General features: G+C 43.3%; 1 protein-coding gene across 1 annotated transcript in view; it reads left to right on the forward strand.

The window, feature by feature from the left end:
• dnah9 (dynein, axonemal, heavy chain 9) overlaps positions 1-18,107 on the forward strand; it is a gene marked incomplete at both ends in the record, with an annotated part of 122,590 nt that overhangs the window by 97,358 nt on the left and 7,125 nt on the right. Inside the window, 8 exons of the mRNA XM_080725498.1 lie at positions 1,871-1,993; positions 3,228-3,421; positions 4,481-4,629; positions 6,491-6,618; positions 8,370-8,600; positions 10,394-10,585; positions 12,498-12,689; positions 13,796-13,966. Of these exons, the coding sequence (XP_080581624.1) occupies positions 1,871-1,993; positions 3,228-3,421; positions 4,481-4,629; positions 6,491-6,618; positions 8,370-8,600; positions 10,394-10,585; positions 12,498-12,689; positions 13,796-13,966 (1,380 nt within the window). The remainder of the gene's footprint in view (positions 1-1,870; positions 1,994-3,227; positions 3,422-4,480; positions 4,630-6,490; positions 6,619-8,369; positions 8,601-10,393; positions 10,586-12,497; positions 12,690-13,795; positions 13,967-18,107) is intronic.

Here is an 18,107-nt window from a genome sequence, read left to right on the forward strand (position 1 = left end):
GCTAAGTGTTATCCGGAACATTAATGCTGCTTCCTGGTTGGCTAAGTGTTATCCTATAAGTAAGCTGGGCTAGAACTATAATGTGTTGCTTACAGCAACCACATCAATAATAACTAGAGAAGTGTGGTTGCTGACGTGACTATATTCTTGTGAAGCTCGACCAATTGATTCCCTATTGATTATTGATTCCCACTCCCATTGATTCCCTACTGATTCCCACTCCCATTGATTCCCTATTGATTCCCTATCCCATTGATTCCCTACTGATTCCCACTCCCATTGATTCCCTATCCCATTGATTCCCTATTGATTCCCACTCCCATTGATTCCCTATTGATTCCCACTCCCATAGATTCCCTATTGAGTCCCCATCCCATTGATTCCCTGGGGACTGCCCATAAGTCCGAAGGTTCATTAGTCCGAAGGTTCATTAGTCCGAAGGTTCATTAGTCCGAAGGTTCATTAGTCCGAATTTAGTTAGGTTACTGAGGTTAGGGTTAGGGTTAGGGTTAGAGTTAGGCATAGTATTCTTTTTTTTAATATATATATATATTTTTTATCCCACAGTTTTTGCAACCCATTTTTCTCACCCGGTGACTACCTAACCTGTAGTCCTGGTTTCCGCTCTCCCCCTGCCACGCCAGGGGACATTGGGGAGCACCTGGCTGGCTAGGGGGAGGTAGTATAGAAACCAGGACTACTGCATGTTTTTGTGTGAGGGCCTATGCCCAAGGAGACACGGGGAGAACATGCCCTTTGCATGTTCTCATAGTATTCTTAACAAATTCGGACTAATGAACCTTCGGACCAATGCCATGGCACCGATTCCCGATTGATTCCCATTCCCATTGATTGCATCAATGTCCAATGGCAGCGGGTACGTGCTTTCAGGTTGCCCGACCGAGCAAGTGCTCATTTGAGGGGGGACACAACAGTCTATAAACACAGCACAAGATATCTGTCTAAACGCCTGAATGTGGCCAGCGCAGCCGCCCGATCTGTCTTCTGGTCTGTGGAATGTAAAATAAGAGCACTGTTTGTTTACCTATAATACTGTTGCTATACACTATTAAAAATGTAAAATAACAAGTGTGAAAACATAGACATATTCAATCATAGCTATGTAGGTACTGAGTTTGGAATTTGGATGTATTTAGGATACAGTATAAAAAAAATGATCACACAGCCCCAGAAAGTAAAGAAATAATTGTCAAATTGAGCGGAAATGTAAATCTTACCCATCATTTTATAATGATGATTTACTTTTCGGGCAAGTGACATGTGGGCAAGTAGAACATGACCTGTACTTGCCCGACAGGCAAGTGCCTCTGAGACCTTGGGGTCAACACCTGATTGATGATGAACATTACGTCATTCTTGAGGAGGCAGTGGAAAGAAGTCTATAAACAGTTACAGGTTACCCTAGATGTCTATAAAGTTTCCCTAGAACTATAATGTGTTGCCCTGTCAGGCAACCACACTAATAAAGGTTAAATGGTATCGAAAAACATGGCCTGCTCACATATTAGGAGGGTAGTATGAGTCACCAGAAAAAGATAACTGGTGTTTTTAATGAATCTATCATGGTTAAAATGGAGTTTGAAGTTACAATGGGTGTGTATGGGGAGGCGTCCTGCAGAAGGAGGGCCTGGTAACATTTCCATCAAATATCTAAATACTGAATCAAGCAAATTAAAAACTGTTCAGGGTGTTCTTAAAAGCCTGATTAGTTGATAAAATGACCAAAAGCTTTTTTGAAAGTGGAATATCCCTTTAAGGCACTTCAGGGGAGGTAAACGTTAAAACGTTTCTGGGCGTCTTAGGCACTCAATGTGTTGTTTAAGTGTGCTCGTGTTTGTTCTGCTCCCAGATTCTGCTGGCGAACAAAGAGATCAACCCTGAAGAGCTGGACTTCCTGCTCAGGTACCCTGTCCAGCCAGGGGTGACGTCACCCGTGGACTTCCTGTCTGACCACTCCTGGGGCGGGATAAAGGTAAGCAACCAGGAAGTGATGGAGCATGCGCTGGTTGGTTGCCACCGCCGAGTCTGACGAGTTACGGTGTTTTGACGCTGGATGTTTACTCTGGTTAACGGTGCTCTGCCACGGCTGAGTTAACCCGACTGTGGCCGGGTTAGCTGGTTACCATGGTAACCAGCTAACCCGACCACTGCAAGAGCAGGCGCTGGTGACCTAAAGAAACTCCATATCCCATGATGCAACGCGGCCGCAATGTAACCAAGTTTCACTTCCTCATTCAGAGCAAAGAAGGTCTCAGCAAGAAGAGTCACCAACGCCATTTTCGTCATTTTAGGCTCCATGGTCATCCGCCATGACACTTTGGGTGGCGGAAGTGCCACCCAAAATTACATTAGCGTCTATGAGCACTTCGTCACTTCCGCCACCCAAAAGTGTCATGGCGGCGTCCCATGGTGTGCCAACTTCCGGGTGTCGTCTGTTCCTGCCTAACCTTCCTTGATTCAGAGCAACTGTGGCATGCTGGAAAAACAGCTGTTTTCTCCCTGTTTTTTTTTCCTACCGCCTTCCCACATCGTGTGACACGTTCAATTCAGCTCTCTCTAGGTCATACATGGGCAACTGGCGGCCCGGGAGCCACATGCGGCCCCCACCGTCACTTAATGCGGCCCGCAGGTTAATATTGGAGTACTGATATATTATTGATATTAGCTGTTACAATTTCAAACATGACCTGCTTTAATTCCGTCAGTCTATATTAGTAGCTTAATGACTAGTATAGTAGTATTAAAATGTCTTCTTTTATGTCCAACGTTACAAAGTATTTGTATTTAGGGTCATGAAGTTAACATGAGTATATAACTAAATTTGTTTGAAATGAAATCAAAATGTTACATTTCAGTATTCCAATTCAAAAATAAAACAAATAATTCATGATTCCAATTCAAAAGAAGCAAAAATAGCCGATCTACAAGCTCAAAACGCATCGCAGTGCGATGCGTTTTGAGCTTGTAGATCTCTGTGTTCCTATTGGTTGGGGTTTAAGCAGCCATAACTCCAGTTCCTAGCGTGGTACAGGCCTGTGACCACTTCCCTGTCCTACTAACGGTTTGTCTGACCGCCTTGAAACTTCACCCACACACTCTCTGAGGGGACAGGGATTAATTTCATAATCTCTCTCTCTCTCTCTCTCTCTCTCTCTCTCTCTCTCTCATTCATTAATAATGTCTGTCTCTCTCTCTCTCTCTCTCAGTCTCTGTGCGGCATGGAGCAGTTCCAGCACCTGGACCGGGACCTGGAGGGTTCGGCCAAACGCTGGAAGAAGTTTGTGGAGTCCAAGTGTCCAGAGAAGGAGAAGTTTCCCCAGGAATGGAAGAACAAGAGCTCTCTGCAGAGGCTGTGTATGATGAGAGCCCTGAGACCAGACCGCATGAGCTACGCCGTGAGGTCAATATTTTTAGACTTTATTTTTTACACAGCATTATAATTGTGACCAGGTACTATCAAAACCTTGGGAGTGGCGCTATTTCTACAAGTCATCTTTTCGACAACCAAACCTAACCCCAACCCTAACCTCCGTGGGGTGAGTAGCGATACCTGCCGACGCTCCGTTGTCGAAATGATGTGCGTTCGAAAAAGCGAGATTTCCCCCAAAACCTCAACCGGCTGTTTGTCAGTCTGTCCGTCACACGTCACGTCACACTTTTGCCCTACTCATATCTCCGAAACTGTTGCCCCTATCCATGCCAAACTTTGCCCACACACTCCTTGGCGGCTGCCAAACCTCAACCTCCACCCCTCATTTCTCACATGGCCCTCTTCTAGCGCCACCATGAGGCCGATTCTTGCAAAAAAAAAACATTTTTGGACACTGCTCCAACAGATTTTGTCCTAAAATCACGCAACGCAGTATGTGTATGTCTTTATGTGTTTCTGGTAATATAATTGAGTAGAATTAAAAGGACATTTCACTTTCAAACGCACAAATCAAAACAGCATCCCGGTTCCAACAATGGAAGGCGCGCCGGCGTTATATTAAAAACACAATCTGATCTAGCTATAACAACAATCATGACATAGGCTATTAATTATAATCACTAATTCACTATGAAGTGTCTTTAATTAGTAAAAATAGTCAAATAACAAACAAGGACAAATCGTTCTGCCCACATCAAACCAAAATGCCTAAACTACTGTAAATGTAGGCCTATTATAACTATATGATAATGGTTCTTAACTTCTTGTAAGTCCCAATTATTAAGTATAATACTTGACCTTATAAATATAGAATGTTTAAATGATTATTTATTGTGTTATATATTATGAAATATCGCATGTAGGCCTTAGGCCTATTATATCATTATATCATTGTTGGAACCGGGATGCTGTTTTGATACACGCCTTTCAAAATTTCAGGGGTCTACTCAGGCTTTTCTGTTTCATCGAAGTCCACTTTTAAGCAAATAAAAGTAAAAAATAAAATAACAATATCTTTTTGCCCCGCAGAGACTTTGTGGAGGAGAGCCTGGGAAGCAAGTACGTGATTGGTCGTTCTGTGGACTTTGCGGTGTCCTATGAGGAGTCAGGGCCGGCCACGCCCATGTTCTTCATCCTGTCTCCTGGAGTGGACCCTCTGAAGGATGTGGAGAAACATGGTATTATTATTATTATTATTGATTAGTATGTATTAACGAAATTAACGAAAAAATTGCAGTTAACGCATTAACAAAAAAGTCGACAAGTCGACTGAGTCTATCATTTTTTTTTTTGCTCCATGTGTGCGTCTGTACAGCATTCAAAGAGTAGGATTGCTTATTGTCAAGGACGGAATGATCCAATATCACAGTGCTACATTACATTTGGTATAACATGGTTCTATTGTGAAAATAGCAGATCTCGCGAGGCGTTGTGAGCATGTAGATCGTCTGTTTTCACAATTTCTGCCTCTATATATTTGACAATTTGGACAATGTTTAATTTGTCATTTTAGAGCTATTAAAAAGTCCTTAAATTGGCACTTTAGAAATGTGCAGGGCAGAAACCTCGTATCTCCAAGTTTCAAATGTATACATTTTTTCGCAAAGCAAAGCCCTGCTTCATCATATAAGGCCTTTGCACAAAAGTAGTGAAAACAGCCGATCTGCTGTTTTCTGCTGTTTTTTAAAATGATAAATACAAAACAAACAGTTTTGGACATACAAGGTTTCCACCCGACAACGACGAAATATAACTCGTATACAGTAATTGGCCCACTGGCTTGTCAATTGACCGATCGCTATGCCCCTCCTAAAGCCGTCCTTGTCCAATGCCAAGTTAGCAACAGGTTACTAACGCAGCAGACTTGGCAAGCTGCCATGGCGGCGCGCATCGGTGTCTGGCTGCTAGATAGAGATGGGATTTATGGTTCTTTGAAGTGAACCGGATCTCTGAGATCCGTTCCTTTCAAAGAGCCGTTCAAAAGACTGGCTCATTTTAGTTACTGGTTACTTTGTAGATTTTGATTATGATTGTAAATCACTTCCACCCATATAGGCCTATACATTTTGGCCATTGGATACATTTCTGGCATTTGAAAATAGGTGATCTACAAGCTCACAATGTGTCACGTTGCGATGCATTGTGAGCTTGTAGATCGGCTATTTGCAAATGATTTTTCTACATTTTACTCATTGGAAAACCTGTGAAACAGGACATTCTGCATAATGAGTACGTTCTAATATTGGTACTTTAAGTACATTTTGAAACCAATACTATTTTACTTTTACTCTAGTACATTAATAACATTCCAAACTTGATTGCAGTATTGATATGTTTACCTAAGTAAAGACATGTAGTACCTTTCCCACCACTGTTCATTAGAAAGGAACGGCTCCCTACTGTGAACCGAATCATATCGTTCATTTCAAAGAGTCGTTCAACAGACTCGATTCGTTCGCGAACGTCCCACCCACTCGCTTCCGTGTCACAAACACTGAAACAAAAACAGAACGGATTGCACTGACCTACACAAACCCACGGGAATAATTTAGGAGCACTTCATGAGAAAATATAACTGGTAAAACTTGTGTACTGTATGTTAATCTGACTTTAGTATAGGCTATTGTTTTCTTCCTGGACGTGCGTTTGTTTGTGGCAGGTTAGTCTGCAGCTGGGTGCTATTGCTGCACGCCGCCATGGCAGCTTGCCAAGGCACCCGCCTTAGTAACCTGTCGCTAAACGTGGCATTGGGCAAGCACGGCTTTAGGAGGGGCATAGCGATCGGTCAATTGTCATGATGTTAAATGGCAAATCTTTGAGTAGCAGCAGCGCTATAGAGAGAGATCTCTCTCTATAGCGTGCAATGAGGGCCTCTCCAACTCTTTTTCCCGGGCTGAATCAGGGCCACAGCACGTCCCTGGTGTCGTCTCCCCTTTTTGTGGTGGTCCTGGAGCCAGGCCATCACCGTGGAAAGTCTGATGATCTTGGAAGCAGCATGGGTAACAGTGTAAAGTTTGTTTGTGTTTTCTGTGTCTCCAGGCAGGAAGTTGGGCTTCACGTTTGACAACAGGAACTTCCACAACGTGTCTCTGGGTCAGGGTCAAGAGGTCGTCGCTGAGCAGGCTCTGGACCTGGCAGCCAAGGAGGGTCACTGGGTCATTCTGCAGGTGCACACACACACACACACACACACACACACACACACACACACACACACACACACACACACACACACACACACACACAATAATAATTAAAAAAAATATATATATATATATATATATATATATATATATATATATATATATATATATATACTAGACCTTAGAAAGTAACTGTAACTGCATGGTGCGTGCGTGAGAATATGTGGGAGCATCATAATGTAAGGAGCAGCCCATGGAGGAGTGTATATTTATGATGGATACAAATAATTTAACAGCAAAATTAGGTGAATAGAAGTATGAGGATGTATTTGCTCCACATAATTTTTCTATACCCGTTGGAAGATGAGACACACATCACCCGTTACAACCCATGCAGAGAGAGAGAGAGAGAGAGAGAGAGACAGAGAGAGAGAGAGAGAGACAGACATTCCTAACTGTGAGAGAGGTGTGTGTGGGCCCGGGGCTACAGATCCCATGGCCTGGAGGAACGGACCGTAACCCTGACAACAGGCTGTAAAGCTGTAGAGTGAAGAAACGCTAATAAATAGCTAGAATTTGGGGAAAATGAAATTCGGGCTCCGTCACCGTGTGTATAATGCTAATGGCCAATGCCATGTTAAATTTGAGATCAGTCGCTGAAGCGAGTGAATAGATAATACATTTTGTGACTGACTGACTGACCTCCTACTGACTGACCTCTGACTGACCTCTCTCTCTAATTATAGTATGGATATATATATATATATATATATATTCTGTTTGTTTGTTTTTTTGGACCCCAAACAATGTAGTAGGCATGATAGCAATCGTGAAATTGCATGTTTAACCCCGATAGCGCCACTATTTTTCAAACATGGCAGCCATGTTTGTTTACATTTTAACTCATTGAGTGCCTATCCCGAATTAGTTCGGGATATATTATCGCATCCCAGAGTGCCTATCCCGAACTAGTTCGGGATATTAAAAAAAAAAAAAAAAAAATTTTTTTTTGAAAAAACATTTTTTGAATTTTTTTTTTTGGACCCCATCAAATCTAGTGAACATGATTTCAATCGCGATTTTGCATGTTCCACCCCCATACAACCCCATCTAACATACAGGGCAGCCATGTTTGTTTACATAACATGTAAAACATAATGGCGATTATCTCAAGAATGCCTGAACGGATTTCCAATCGGATTTTTTTGTTTGAAAGCTTTGAACAAACTGCACAAATCCACTCCAATGCAATCCAGGATTGCATTGGATTTTTTAGAGCTCATTCTTCTCTGTTTTTTTCCCATGCATTTGAGGTGTGCAAGGTTTAATCATGGCTAAGTTGACGAAAATAAGGCTTCTAAAATGCTTGGTAGCCAATAGCTAACTTCAAGCTAACTTCATCCTCTTCCTGTACATGCACAAAGGAAAGTGTTCAGGCAAGTCATGGCTGCAGGGCTTCTGCATATACCAGCATATCTCTATGGGATTTTCTATGGCCACTGGGCGCCCTCTAGTGGTGAAAGGGGTGGCACTAAATGAGTTAAGAAAACATAATGGCTGCTAGTTCATGAATGCCTGAACGGATTTCCATTCAGATTTTTTTGTTTGAAAGCTGTGAGCAATGTGCACACACGTGGTGCATGATCTAGGCATGGACATGACATGATCAGTGCACTATGAATTACATGGAAGTCTATGGAGAGGGATCATATGGAACTTGGAAGGTATTTTCAAATGGCCGTGTATGATAACATATTCAACATGTGGTGTGTCAGAACGTCCACCTGGTGGCGCGCTGGCTGGGCTCCCTGGAGAAGCGTCTGGAGCAGCAGGGGGAGGGGCAGAGCCACCCGGCGCTGCGGGTGTTCCTGAGCGCCGAGCCGGCCTCCACGCCGGAGGGCCACATCATCCCCCAGGGCATCCTGGACAACGCCATCAAGATCACCAACGAGCCGCCCAGCGGCATCAACGCCAACCTGCACAAGGCCCTGGACAACTTCACCCAGGTGACCAGAACAAACCCATTAAACCCATTTAGAACGGGTACGTATTATTATTTTATGCTTTAACTATTGAAAAATAGCAGATCTACAAGCTCACAGCGCGGCACAGAGTGCCGTCCTGCGAGCTTGTAGATCTGCTATTTTTGAAAAATCATGAAAATTTGAATTTTGACCCGATTCTATAAGAATCCTTCTAAGATTTTTTGAAAAACCTATGTTTCTATGTCAGCAATCTGGCCAGCCATCGTCAAAGAAAAGGTCCTTTTCACTTAACTGGAGCTCAGTTAGTCTGTTCTTGAGAGACTACGATGTCAGTGGTTCTCAAACCTTTTCATGTGAAGGACCCCCAAACTGATATTTATTTGGCCACGGACCCCCATCTCAAAGTATCTAGTTCCAGGGACCACCCAGAAGCAAAATTTGAGTTACGCTTTGAAAATACATATATTCAACGATTTGCACACATTTTCACGCATTCAATAATCCTAGGCCTAAATGGGTTAATTTCAAACACTGAACCTATGCTAATAGAGTAACAAAGTCATGACGTGACTCGCTCATCCCCCGGTTCGCGGAAGTAATTTCGCTATGGAGAATAACATTGGGTCATCTTAAAATCGTCTCATAAAAGCATTGTGGTCCAAAAATAAACAAACGGTCTCCGCGATATTGTCGGGGAGGTGGCTCTGTATGGTTTATGATAGTCAGTCACTAATATTTGATACAGTCTATCTCTGGCGAAAATGTAACTGATTCGGTGACAGTAACGTTTTCTCACCATCAGTTTATTCTTCATATCCATATGAGTCAAACTGCTGAGATAAGGTGTTTATGTTTGGAACACAGTTCTTATATGACGTGATATGAAAAAAAGGTCTATGGGAATTCAGAATAGGGGGAAAACAACAGGAACCAGGTTGGATGTGTAAATGACGTCAAACTTTGCAGCTCTATATGCTCGGTGAATACAGACTTTGACTTTTTTGTGTGATTTATGTAAATTAACGCCCTACCGGGAAATAAGTGGTGACCCATAAGCTAGCGAACGGTCATTAGAGGAGTAGTTCACCCCCAAAAAGATTTTTGCTGCATTCCTACCCAAATGCATTTTGGATCTCCATCCGGAATCAATGGGCCTACAAAGAGTCTCCTCAAATTATTGGCTTAGGAATGTGACACAAACTAAAACTTTTTTTTTTTTTTATTAAACTCAAGGGGTGATGAGTAATCGATAGAACAAATGTCATTTTGGGGGTGAACTACTCCTTTAATCAAAGTCGTCGGTGGCGGCCGACGACTTTATGTTATGTTATGTTATGTTATGTTATGTTATGTTATGTTATGTTATGTTATGTTATGTTATGTTGTTATGTTATGTTATGTTATGTTATGTTATGTTATGTTATGTTATGTTATGTTGTCTTATCTTATTATCGTATTGTCACTGTCGGGCAGAAACCGCGTATCTCCAAGTTTCAGATTTGTTTTGTTTTGTCGTAAAGCAAAGCCCTCGTTCCTCATACAAGACTGTCGCACAAAACTGGTGAAAATAGCTGATCTACAAGCACACAACTAGTGAAAATAGCTGATCTACAAGCACACAACTAGTGAAAATAGCCAATATACAAGCACACAACTAGTGAAAATAGCCGATCTACAAGCACACAACGCCTAACGTGTGCTTGTAGATCGTCTATTTTCACCTTTAAATCATTTTTTATAACGATAAATGCAAAACAAACGGTTTTGGACAAGGTTTTCCACCCGACATCAACGTCGTCTCATCTCCTCCTAAGGACACCTTGGAGATGTGCTCGTGGGAGAAGGAGTTCAAGTGCATCCTGTTCTCTCTGTGCTACTTCCACGCCGTGGTGGCGGAGAGGAGGAAGTTTGGTCCTCAGGGCTGGAACCGCTCGTATCCCTTCAACACCGGAGACCTCACCATCTCTGTCAACGTGCTCTACAACTACCTGGAGGCCAACGCCAAGGTGGGGGCGTGTGTGTGTGTGTGTGTGTGTGTGTGTGTGTGTGTGTGTGTGTGTGTGTGTGTGTGTGTGTGTGTGTGTGTGTGTGTGTGTGTGTGTGTGTGTGTTAGACGTCTGTCTAAAATTGATCTAAAAGTGAATGTTTTTTAGACGTCTAAGCTTAGACTAGACATTGATTAGACGTTATTTCAACGGCTATACTGTATATAGACGGTCTACGTGTATAGACGTTTATTAGACGTCTAATCAATGTCTAATCTAAGTTTATGTCTTAATCTAAACTTTGATTTGAGTCATTTTAGAACAATTTTAGACTAATGTTTAGATGTACCTTTGTTTCCTGTTGAGATTGGCACATTTCCTGGGGCAACCTGCCAAGATCACATATGTCACACACGTCTTTCTTCTTTTTTACTCTAAAAAAAAGTGGTGCATTGGAAACTACATTGCAGTGCACATCAGGGGTGATCACTGCTTGCCTCCTGTGAATTGTTTTATTTAAGTTTTTGTTTATTTTATTTTTATTTCGTTGCTGAGTGAGGTCAGCAGACAAAGTGACATGAGTGAGAGGAAAAAACCTGGGTGAAATCTGCCAATCTCAACAGGAAACAACAGTATATTAGACGTCTAACTGCCCGAGAAATGCTCAGTGGGAAAACAACAAAAAGCATTGAAATGGTCATCAAGGATTATAGGTAAACCAAGAACCTATGATCAATAAAGTGCTTAGACTCTAAAAAAATCAATAGTCTGTGCATAGCAAATGTCCACACTATAGGATTGCCAGGTCTAGAAATGAACCTGGCATCAGTCTACATAACACTCTTATAACATTTACGTTAATTAAATCACATTTTAATCCTTGCATAAAACTGCAAGGTCATCAATAGCCTAGCTCAGCTAGACTATCTGCCATTGCTAACACAAGGCATCCACGCAGTGTGATATTGTCTGGCTATGCCAGGCTAGGTCATCAAGGCTAGGCTAGGCTAAGCGCTACGGGCCTGGGGTGGAGTCTGAAGAGGTGAGGTGTTCAGATTACGGTGGAATAACCGGCAATGCAGAGACACTTGTGTAGGTGTCTTTTTGTTGATAACCTGTTTGTTAATGTGTGTTTGTGTTTGTGTGTGTGCTCGTGTGTGCATGCATGCTTCTGTGTGTTTGTGTGTGCGTGCGTGACTGTGCGTGTGTGTGTGTGTGTGTGTGTGTGTGTGTGTGTGTGTGTGTGTGTGTGTGTGTGTGTGTGTGTGTGTGTGTGTGTGTGTGTGTGTGTGTGTGTGTGTGTGTGTGTGTGCGCGTGTGTGTGCATTTGCATGTGTGTGTGTTTGTCTTGGTGCTGGTAGCCTCAGAAACCCAGGCTTATTTTGGCGATCGGAAGAAAAAAAAGCCTGGGCGATCCCGTTAAAATCACTGTTGGAGGAAGTGTAGAATTCCGCTAACCAATCAGAGTGCAGAGGGGCGTCGCACCGAATGTGTTGACGTCATGACGCAGCAGCGTTCTCTGAGCCCTGTGCTGTGTCCGCTCCTCAAAATGTGTCCGAAAGGCAGCTATAACCAGGTTGTTTTTTTGGAAGGTTGACTAGCAAGAATTACAACTATTTGGAGACATGGCTGAACCCACCACTCCATCAAAATCCATCACGGACGTGTGGCGACTCTGTGGGGAGACGTTTAGTGAACCCAGAAGCAAACACAATTTATTCATTAAGAATAACAAGCAGGACTATGTTTTCAGTCGGCGACAAAAACCCTTTGGACAAGCTGTTGAGGGAGGGGGAGGAGGAGAGGAGCAGAGCGGGTTTGAGCCTGTTTGTTAATGTGTGTGTGTGTGTTGGCAATGTAAACGTATGTTTTCTCATGCCAATAAAGCCCTTTGAATTGAATTGAATTGTGTGTCTTGGTGCTGGTGATGAAGGTGCCCTATGATGACCTGCGCTACCTGTTCGGGGAGATCATGTACGGAGGTCACATCACAGACGACTGGGACCGCCGGCTGTGCGTCTCCTTCCTGGAGGAGTTCATCAGTCCAGACATGATGGACGGGGAGCTGTGCCTGGCCCCCGGCTTCCCCCTGCCCCCCAGCATGGACCTCAATGGATACCACCAGGTAAGGAGCTCTATCTGGCTCCCAGCATGGACCTCAATGGATACCACCAGGTAAGGAGCTCTGCCTGGACCCCAGCATGGACCTCAATGGATACCACCAGGTAAGGAGCTCTATCTGGCTCCCAGCATGGACCTCAATGGATACCACCAGGTAAGGAGCTCTGCCTGCCCCCCAACATGGACCTCAACGGATACCACCAGGTAAGGAGCTCTGCCTGGCCCCCAGCATGGACCTCAACGGATACCACCAGGTAGGGATGTGCTGGCCATTAGCCCTATTCACGGCCCGCCCACCCAGCAAATTTCTCAGCATCCCCCGGGTGCTGACATCAATTTAGAAGGGGAAACGATAACAGAAATAGCTGGACTTAAAGCCAACAAATCATTATTTCGAACGATAAAGTAAATTATAATGCTTTGTGCCTTTTACTATCATGTGTTCTTGATCATGCTAGCCTTATTTTATACTTTACTATTCGGAAATTGCATTAAATTTACGATTTCTGTGTTAACTCTATAGGCTTATAGTAGGATTTTCCCCTTCAAAACGTGACTTCAGCACCCGGGGGATGCTGAGTGGGCGGGTCGTGAATAGGGCTAATTGAGAAAAGCGGGACATCTCCCGAGCGGCCGGTTCATTCCCGGCCGGTCCAGGCCGGCCATTAGGAAAAAAATAAAAAATAAAATGTTGGCCTTCGTTCCATTGTGGGGGCTGGGCGGCCAACAAAGTAAATCGTCACTGTCGGACAGAAACCTTGTTTCTCCGAGTTTCAAATGTATACATTTTTTCGCAAAGAAAGCCCTGCTTCATCATACAAGGCCGTTGCACAAAAGTAGTGAAAACAGCAGATCTACAAGCACACAACGCGTCGCGGTGCGAGGCGTTGTGTGCTTGTAGATCGGCTGTTTTCAAGTGTACTTTTTTCTTTGATATTGGAAAGCTTAGAATTCTTTTGTTGCAATATTGTGACCGTTTTAGAAAAGCAATAAGCTGACACCTCGTATTTCCCAACGCCTCTCAGCCGGTGTATAATACCCCGGTAACCACTCGCCTCTTGTGGCTTATTGCTTTAATAACCTAATAAAGTATAATGAATGTGTTTACAGTACATAGACGAGACGCTCCCTCCAGAGTCCCCTCTGCTGTACGGCCTTCATCCCAACGCAGAGATCGGCTTCCAGACGCAGACGTCCCAGAAGCTGTTCCGCACCGTGCTGGAGATGCAGCCCCGGGACGGGGGCGCGGGACAGGGGGCGGGCTCTACCCGCGACCACAAGGTAGGGGGGCAGGGCAGGGCTAGTGGGTTCAAATCTGCCGTGGTGCATCTGGTTGTGTCGGCAGTCTAAAGCAGTGTTTCTCAATCTTTTTTGGCTTGAGTACCCCCTTTCCCTGATTTCTGAATCCAAGTACCCCCTTTTAGTCTACTTGCCAGCCCATAGAGCCCCATTGTGAACCCGGACATATTGAGTACACCAAGGTTTTATGTTATAAATGTTGAGTAAGGGTCCCCAGCATGTAGAAACTGCCGGATGCTAACTTGCATATGTTGAGCAATTTTCATAATTTGCATAATTCGATTTATTTAGCATAATCCCCCATAATAATGGATAATATGTCAAAAACTGATTGGCCGATTTGAACAATATTGGAGTGGTTTTGGGGGTTATTGAGGATGCTGAATCCATTTTCTAAATTCAAAATGGCCGTTTTAAACCGGAAATGGCCTTATACCAACTTAAAGTGGGGTGATTTTGATACTTTTTTATGTTGTATATGGCCATTTCCGGTTTAAAACGGCCATTTTGAATTTAGAAAATGTCAGAAATGCATTCAGCATCCTCAATAACCCCCAAATCCACTCCAATATTGTTCAAATCAGCCAATCAGTTTTTGACATATTATCCATTATTATGGGGGATTATGCTAAATAAATCGAATTATGCAAATTATGAAAATTGCTCAACATATGCAAGTTAGCATCCGGCAGTTTCTAAATGCTGGGAACCCATACTCAACATTTCTAACATAAAACCTTATTGTACTCAATATGCCAGGGTTCAGGTTCTGGCAAGTGGACTATTTACCCGTCAAAAAAAAGAAAAAAAAAAAAAAAACGTTTTGCTCATAAAATTGCAATTAAGCAATAAATAGTGGTAGGGGCTATATGAAGCTATGATAACCGCCCATTTCAAGAATTTAAAATCACAAATAAGAAATGGAGTTTAAAACGGTGCCTCCTGAGCACTGAGCAGATTTCTTCAGTCCTGTTTTCATGTCAATAACATTAAAACTTTCATCCCAGGTGCCTGGTACTATGCAATTTGGGGTAGCAACTACCAGGCTCATCAAGTCTCTCCATGTGTCATAATTAAACATAAGAGTAAATGTTTTTCCCCTCCTAAATCAATGGTTTTTAATTATTTTCTTTTGTGGGGGGGCATTTTCGAGTACCCCCTGCAGTACTTCCACATACCCCTAGGGCTACACGTACCCCCATTTGAGAAACACTGGTCTAAAGGAACACAATTGGCACTAGTTGTGTTATACCGATTGATTCATAATCCAACTATAAATTAGCCAACTCTGTGTGTGTGTGTGTGCGTGTGCGTGTGCGTGTGTGCGCGTGTGCGTGTGTGTGTGTGTGCTGACGTCATCCAATGGGAAAACCCTTGACAAAACATCAGTGACGACTGATATAAACGTAAAGGCTGATGTCATAATATTGAGGCATACAGTATATATACTGTAAGTGCTATGCCCGTAGAATAGCATATGCCAGGTGGGCATAGATGGCATAAATCCTATAAGCTTGAGGATTGGTGGATTGATTAGCTTCACATGACACTCTGACCAGACTATAAGTGGTCCAATTTCCATGGTTGGTCAGGTTTCACTTAATATACTAGACCAGGTCAACCTGGTTGTGCCAGACCCCCTGTCTGTCATCATCATTTATGACATCATGCCTTTTGTAGGCATGTCATCATCATGTCATCATCATATATACCCTTTATATAGAAAAGGGACAGACCGACATTTGCTTATGTAGGCCTACCTACCCATTTCATGGGTCTGGCAAAAACGGTAGTAGCAAACCTCTAGTCTAACTATAAATTAACCAAATGTCCGTCCGTCATCCAATGGGAAAACCCTTGAAATAACACAGAGTGGCGTCATCAACTGGGTGATGACGTCACCATCAACAGCCAATGAGGGACCAGCATTCTTGGTGACGTTGCCATCAACAAGTGCGACCTGCTCTGCAGGTGGACAAGTAGGCCACATGAGCCATACATAAATTAGCCAAACCTATATATGTAATCAGAGCTTAAAGGTGATGTCATAATATCGAGGCATGTATAAGGGCAACGAGAGGGGCCGTCTATGCCCGAAGCCAATCAGAAGGGCATAAACGGGCATATGTACAATAAGCTTGAGGGTTGGTGGATTGGTGAGCATCACATGACATGTCAGCCAACCAGACTATAAATGGGCCAATCTCCATGATTGGTCAAGTTTCACGTGACATCATAATATCTTACTATAAAATGGGAGGAGCGGGCGCAAACCTCTAGTAATATAATATTTAATATTAATAACTAGAAAGACGCAATTGGAAATTGTGAGTGTGGTTGCTGACGGGTTTCTTACTATATTCTACAGTAGGCTAGCTGTCATGTGAAGCTCCACCAATTGATTCCCTACTGATTCCCACTCCCATTGATTCCCTACTGATTCCCACTCCCATTGATTCCCTACTGATTCCCACTCCCATTGATTCCCTACTGATTCCCACTCCCATTGATTCCCTACTGATTCCCACTCCCATTGATTCCCTACTGATTCCCACTCCCATTGATTCCCTACTGATTCCCACTCCCATTGATTCCCTAATCCCTACTGATTCCCACTCCCATTGATTCCCTAATCCCTATTGATTCCCACTCCCATTGATTCCCTAAATCCCTACTGATTCCCACTCCCATTGATTCCCTACTGATTCCCACTCCCATTGATTCCCTACTGATTCCCACTCCCATTGATTCCCTACTGATTCCCACTCCCATTGATTCCCTAATCCCTACTGATTCCCACTCCCATTGATTCCCTACTGATTCCCACTCCCATTGATTCCCTACTGATTCCCACTCCCATTGATTCCCTAATCCCTACTGATTCCCACTCCCATTGATTCCCTACTGATTCCCACTCCCATTGATTCCCTACTGATTCCCACTCCCATTGATTCCCTATTGATTCCCACTCCTATTGATTCCCTACTGATTCCCTATCCCGGACAGAAGTCTGTCTGTCTGTCAATTTCCAACGGCAGTGGAAAAGTTACCCTAGAAATAGATAAAGTTTCCCTAGGACTATAATGTGTTGCAACCACACTAATAATAACCAGAAAGATCAAAGATGCAATTGGAAATTGCAAGTGTGTTTGCCGTGAAACAAATTTTGCAAATGAATTTTGTCTTTCAAACCGATTCAAGTCTTATTATTAGCACATTTCTCATAATAGTTTTTGCTGTAATGTCATCATTAGCTATTCCATATAATGATGTCATCAAGGAATGACAACACAAAATTGTCATCACATCCAATATGATTGTCCTTTTAAACGTTTTTATTGTACAACACGATGTCCTTCAACACATTTTAGCAAGAAGTTGCCCTACCTTCTAACAACCTCTATTGTAAATTAGTTGAACTGATTCGCAGTGGTGCTGGTGTGAAAATGATTTGCTGGACGACACATTTGAAAGGAGGACCTAAGAATTCCTACCATGCTGCTGTGGTAGTCGAACACAAGCTGTACTTATTTGGAGTGACCACCAACTACTGGAACAATGGTGATCGTTTTGAAGTCCACATCTTCAACACAGTGTCTTTGCGTTGGATGAAGTTGCCCCCTGTGACAAATGGAAGAGGACAAAGTCCAATTGAGGTTCCCTCTGGGAGCTATGGCCACACAGCTGTGCTGGTAGAAGACAATGTCTACATCTGTTATCCTTACTGCAATGTGCTTTATGGCTTTGATGTTGACACCCACAGCTGGTTCAAACCCAATATTTCTGGGACTATTCCAGGATCAAGGTACCACCACTCAGCCTGTGTCCTGGAGAAGGTGGTGTATGTGTATGGAGGATACAAGCAGCTGACAACGGGATGTTTGACATGTAATGACATGTACAAGTTGGACACCAGCACAATGGTCTGGTCTTTAATCAACACCGGAGGAACTCCACCAGATGGTTCAGCATGTCACTCGGCCACCATCTTTGGAACAAAGATGTTTGTATTTGGGGGCTGGAGGGACTGGGACAAATACCACAGCATCAGAGTGTTTGACACAGAGACCAACTGCTGGTTGAGCATTCCTTCTGGACACCTTCTGCCAGAAAAACGCAGTGG

The sequence above is a fragment of the Nannobrachium achirus genome, assembly GCF_963921795.1.
Source record: "Nannobrachium achirus genome assembly, chromosome: 5".
NCBI lineage: Eukaryota > Metazoa > Chordata > Actinopteri > Myctophiformes > Myctophidae > Nannobrachium > Nannobrachium achirus.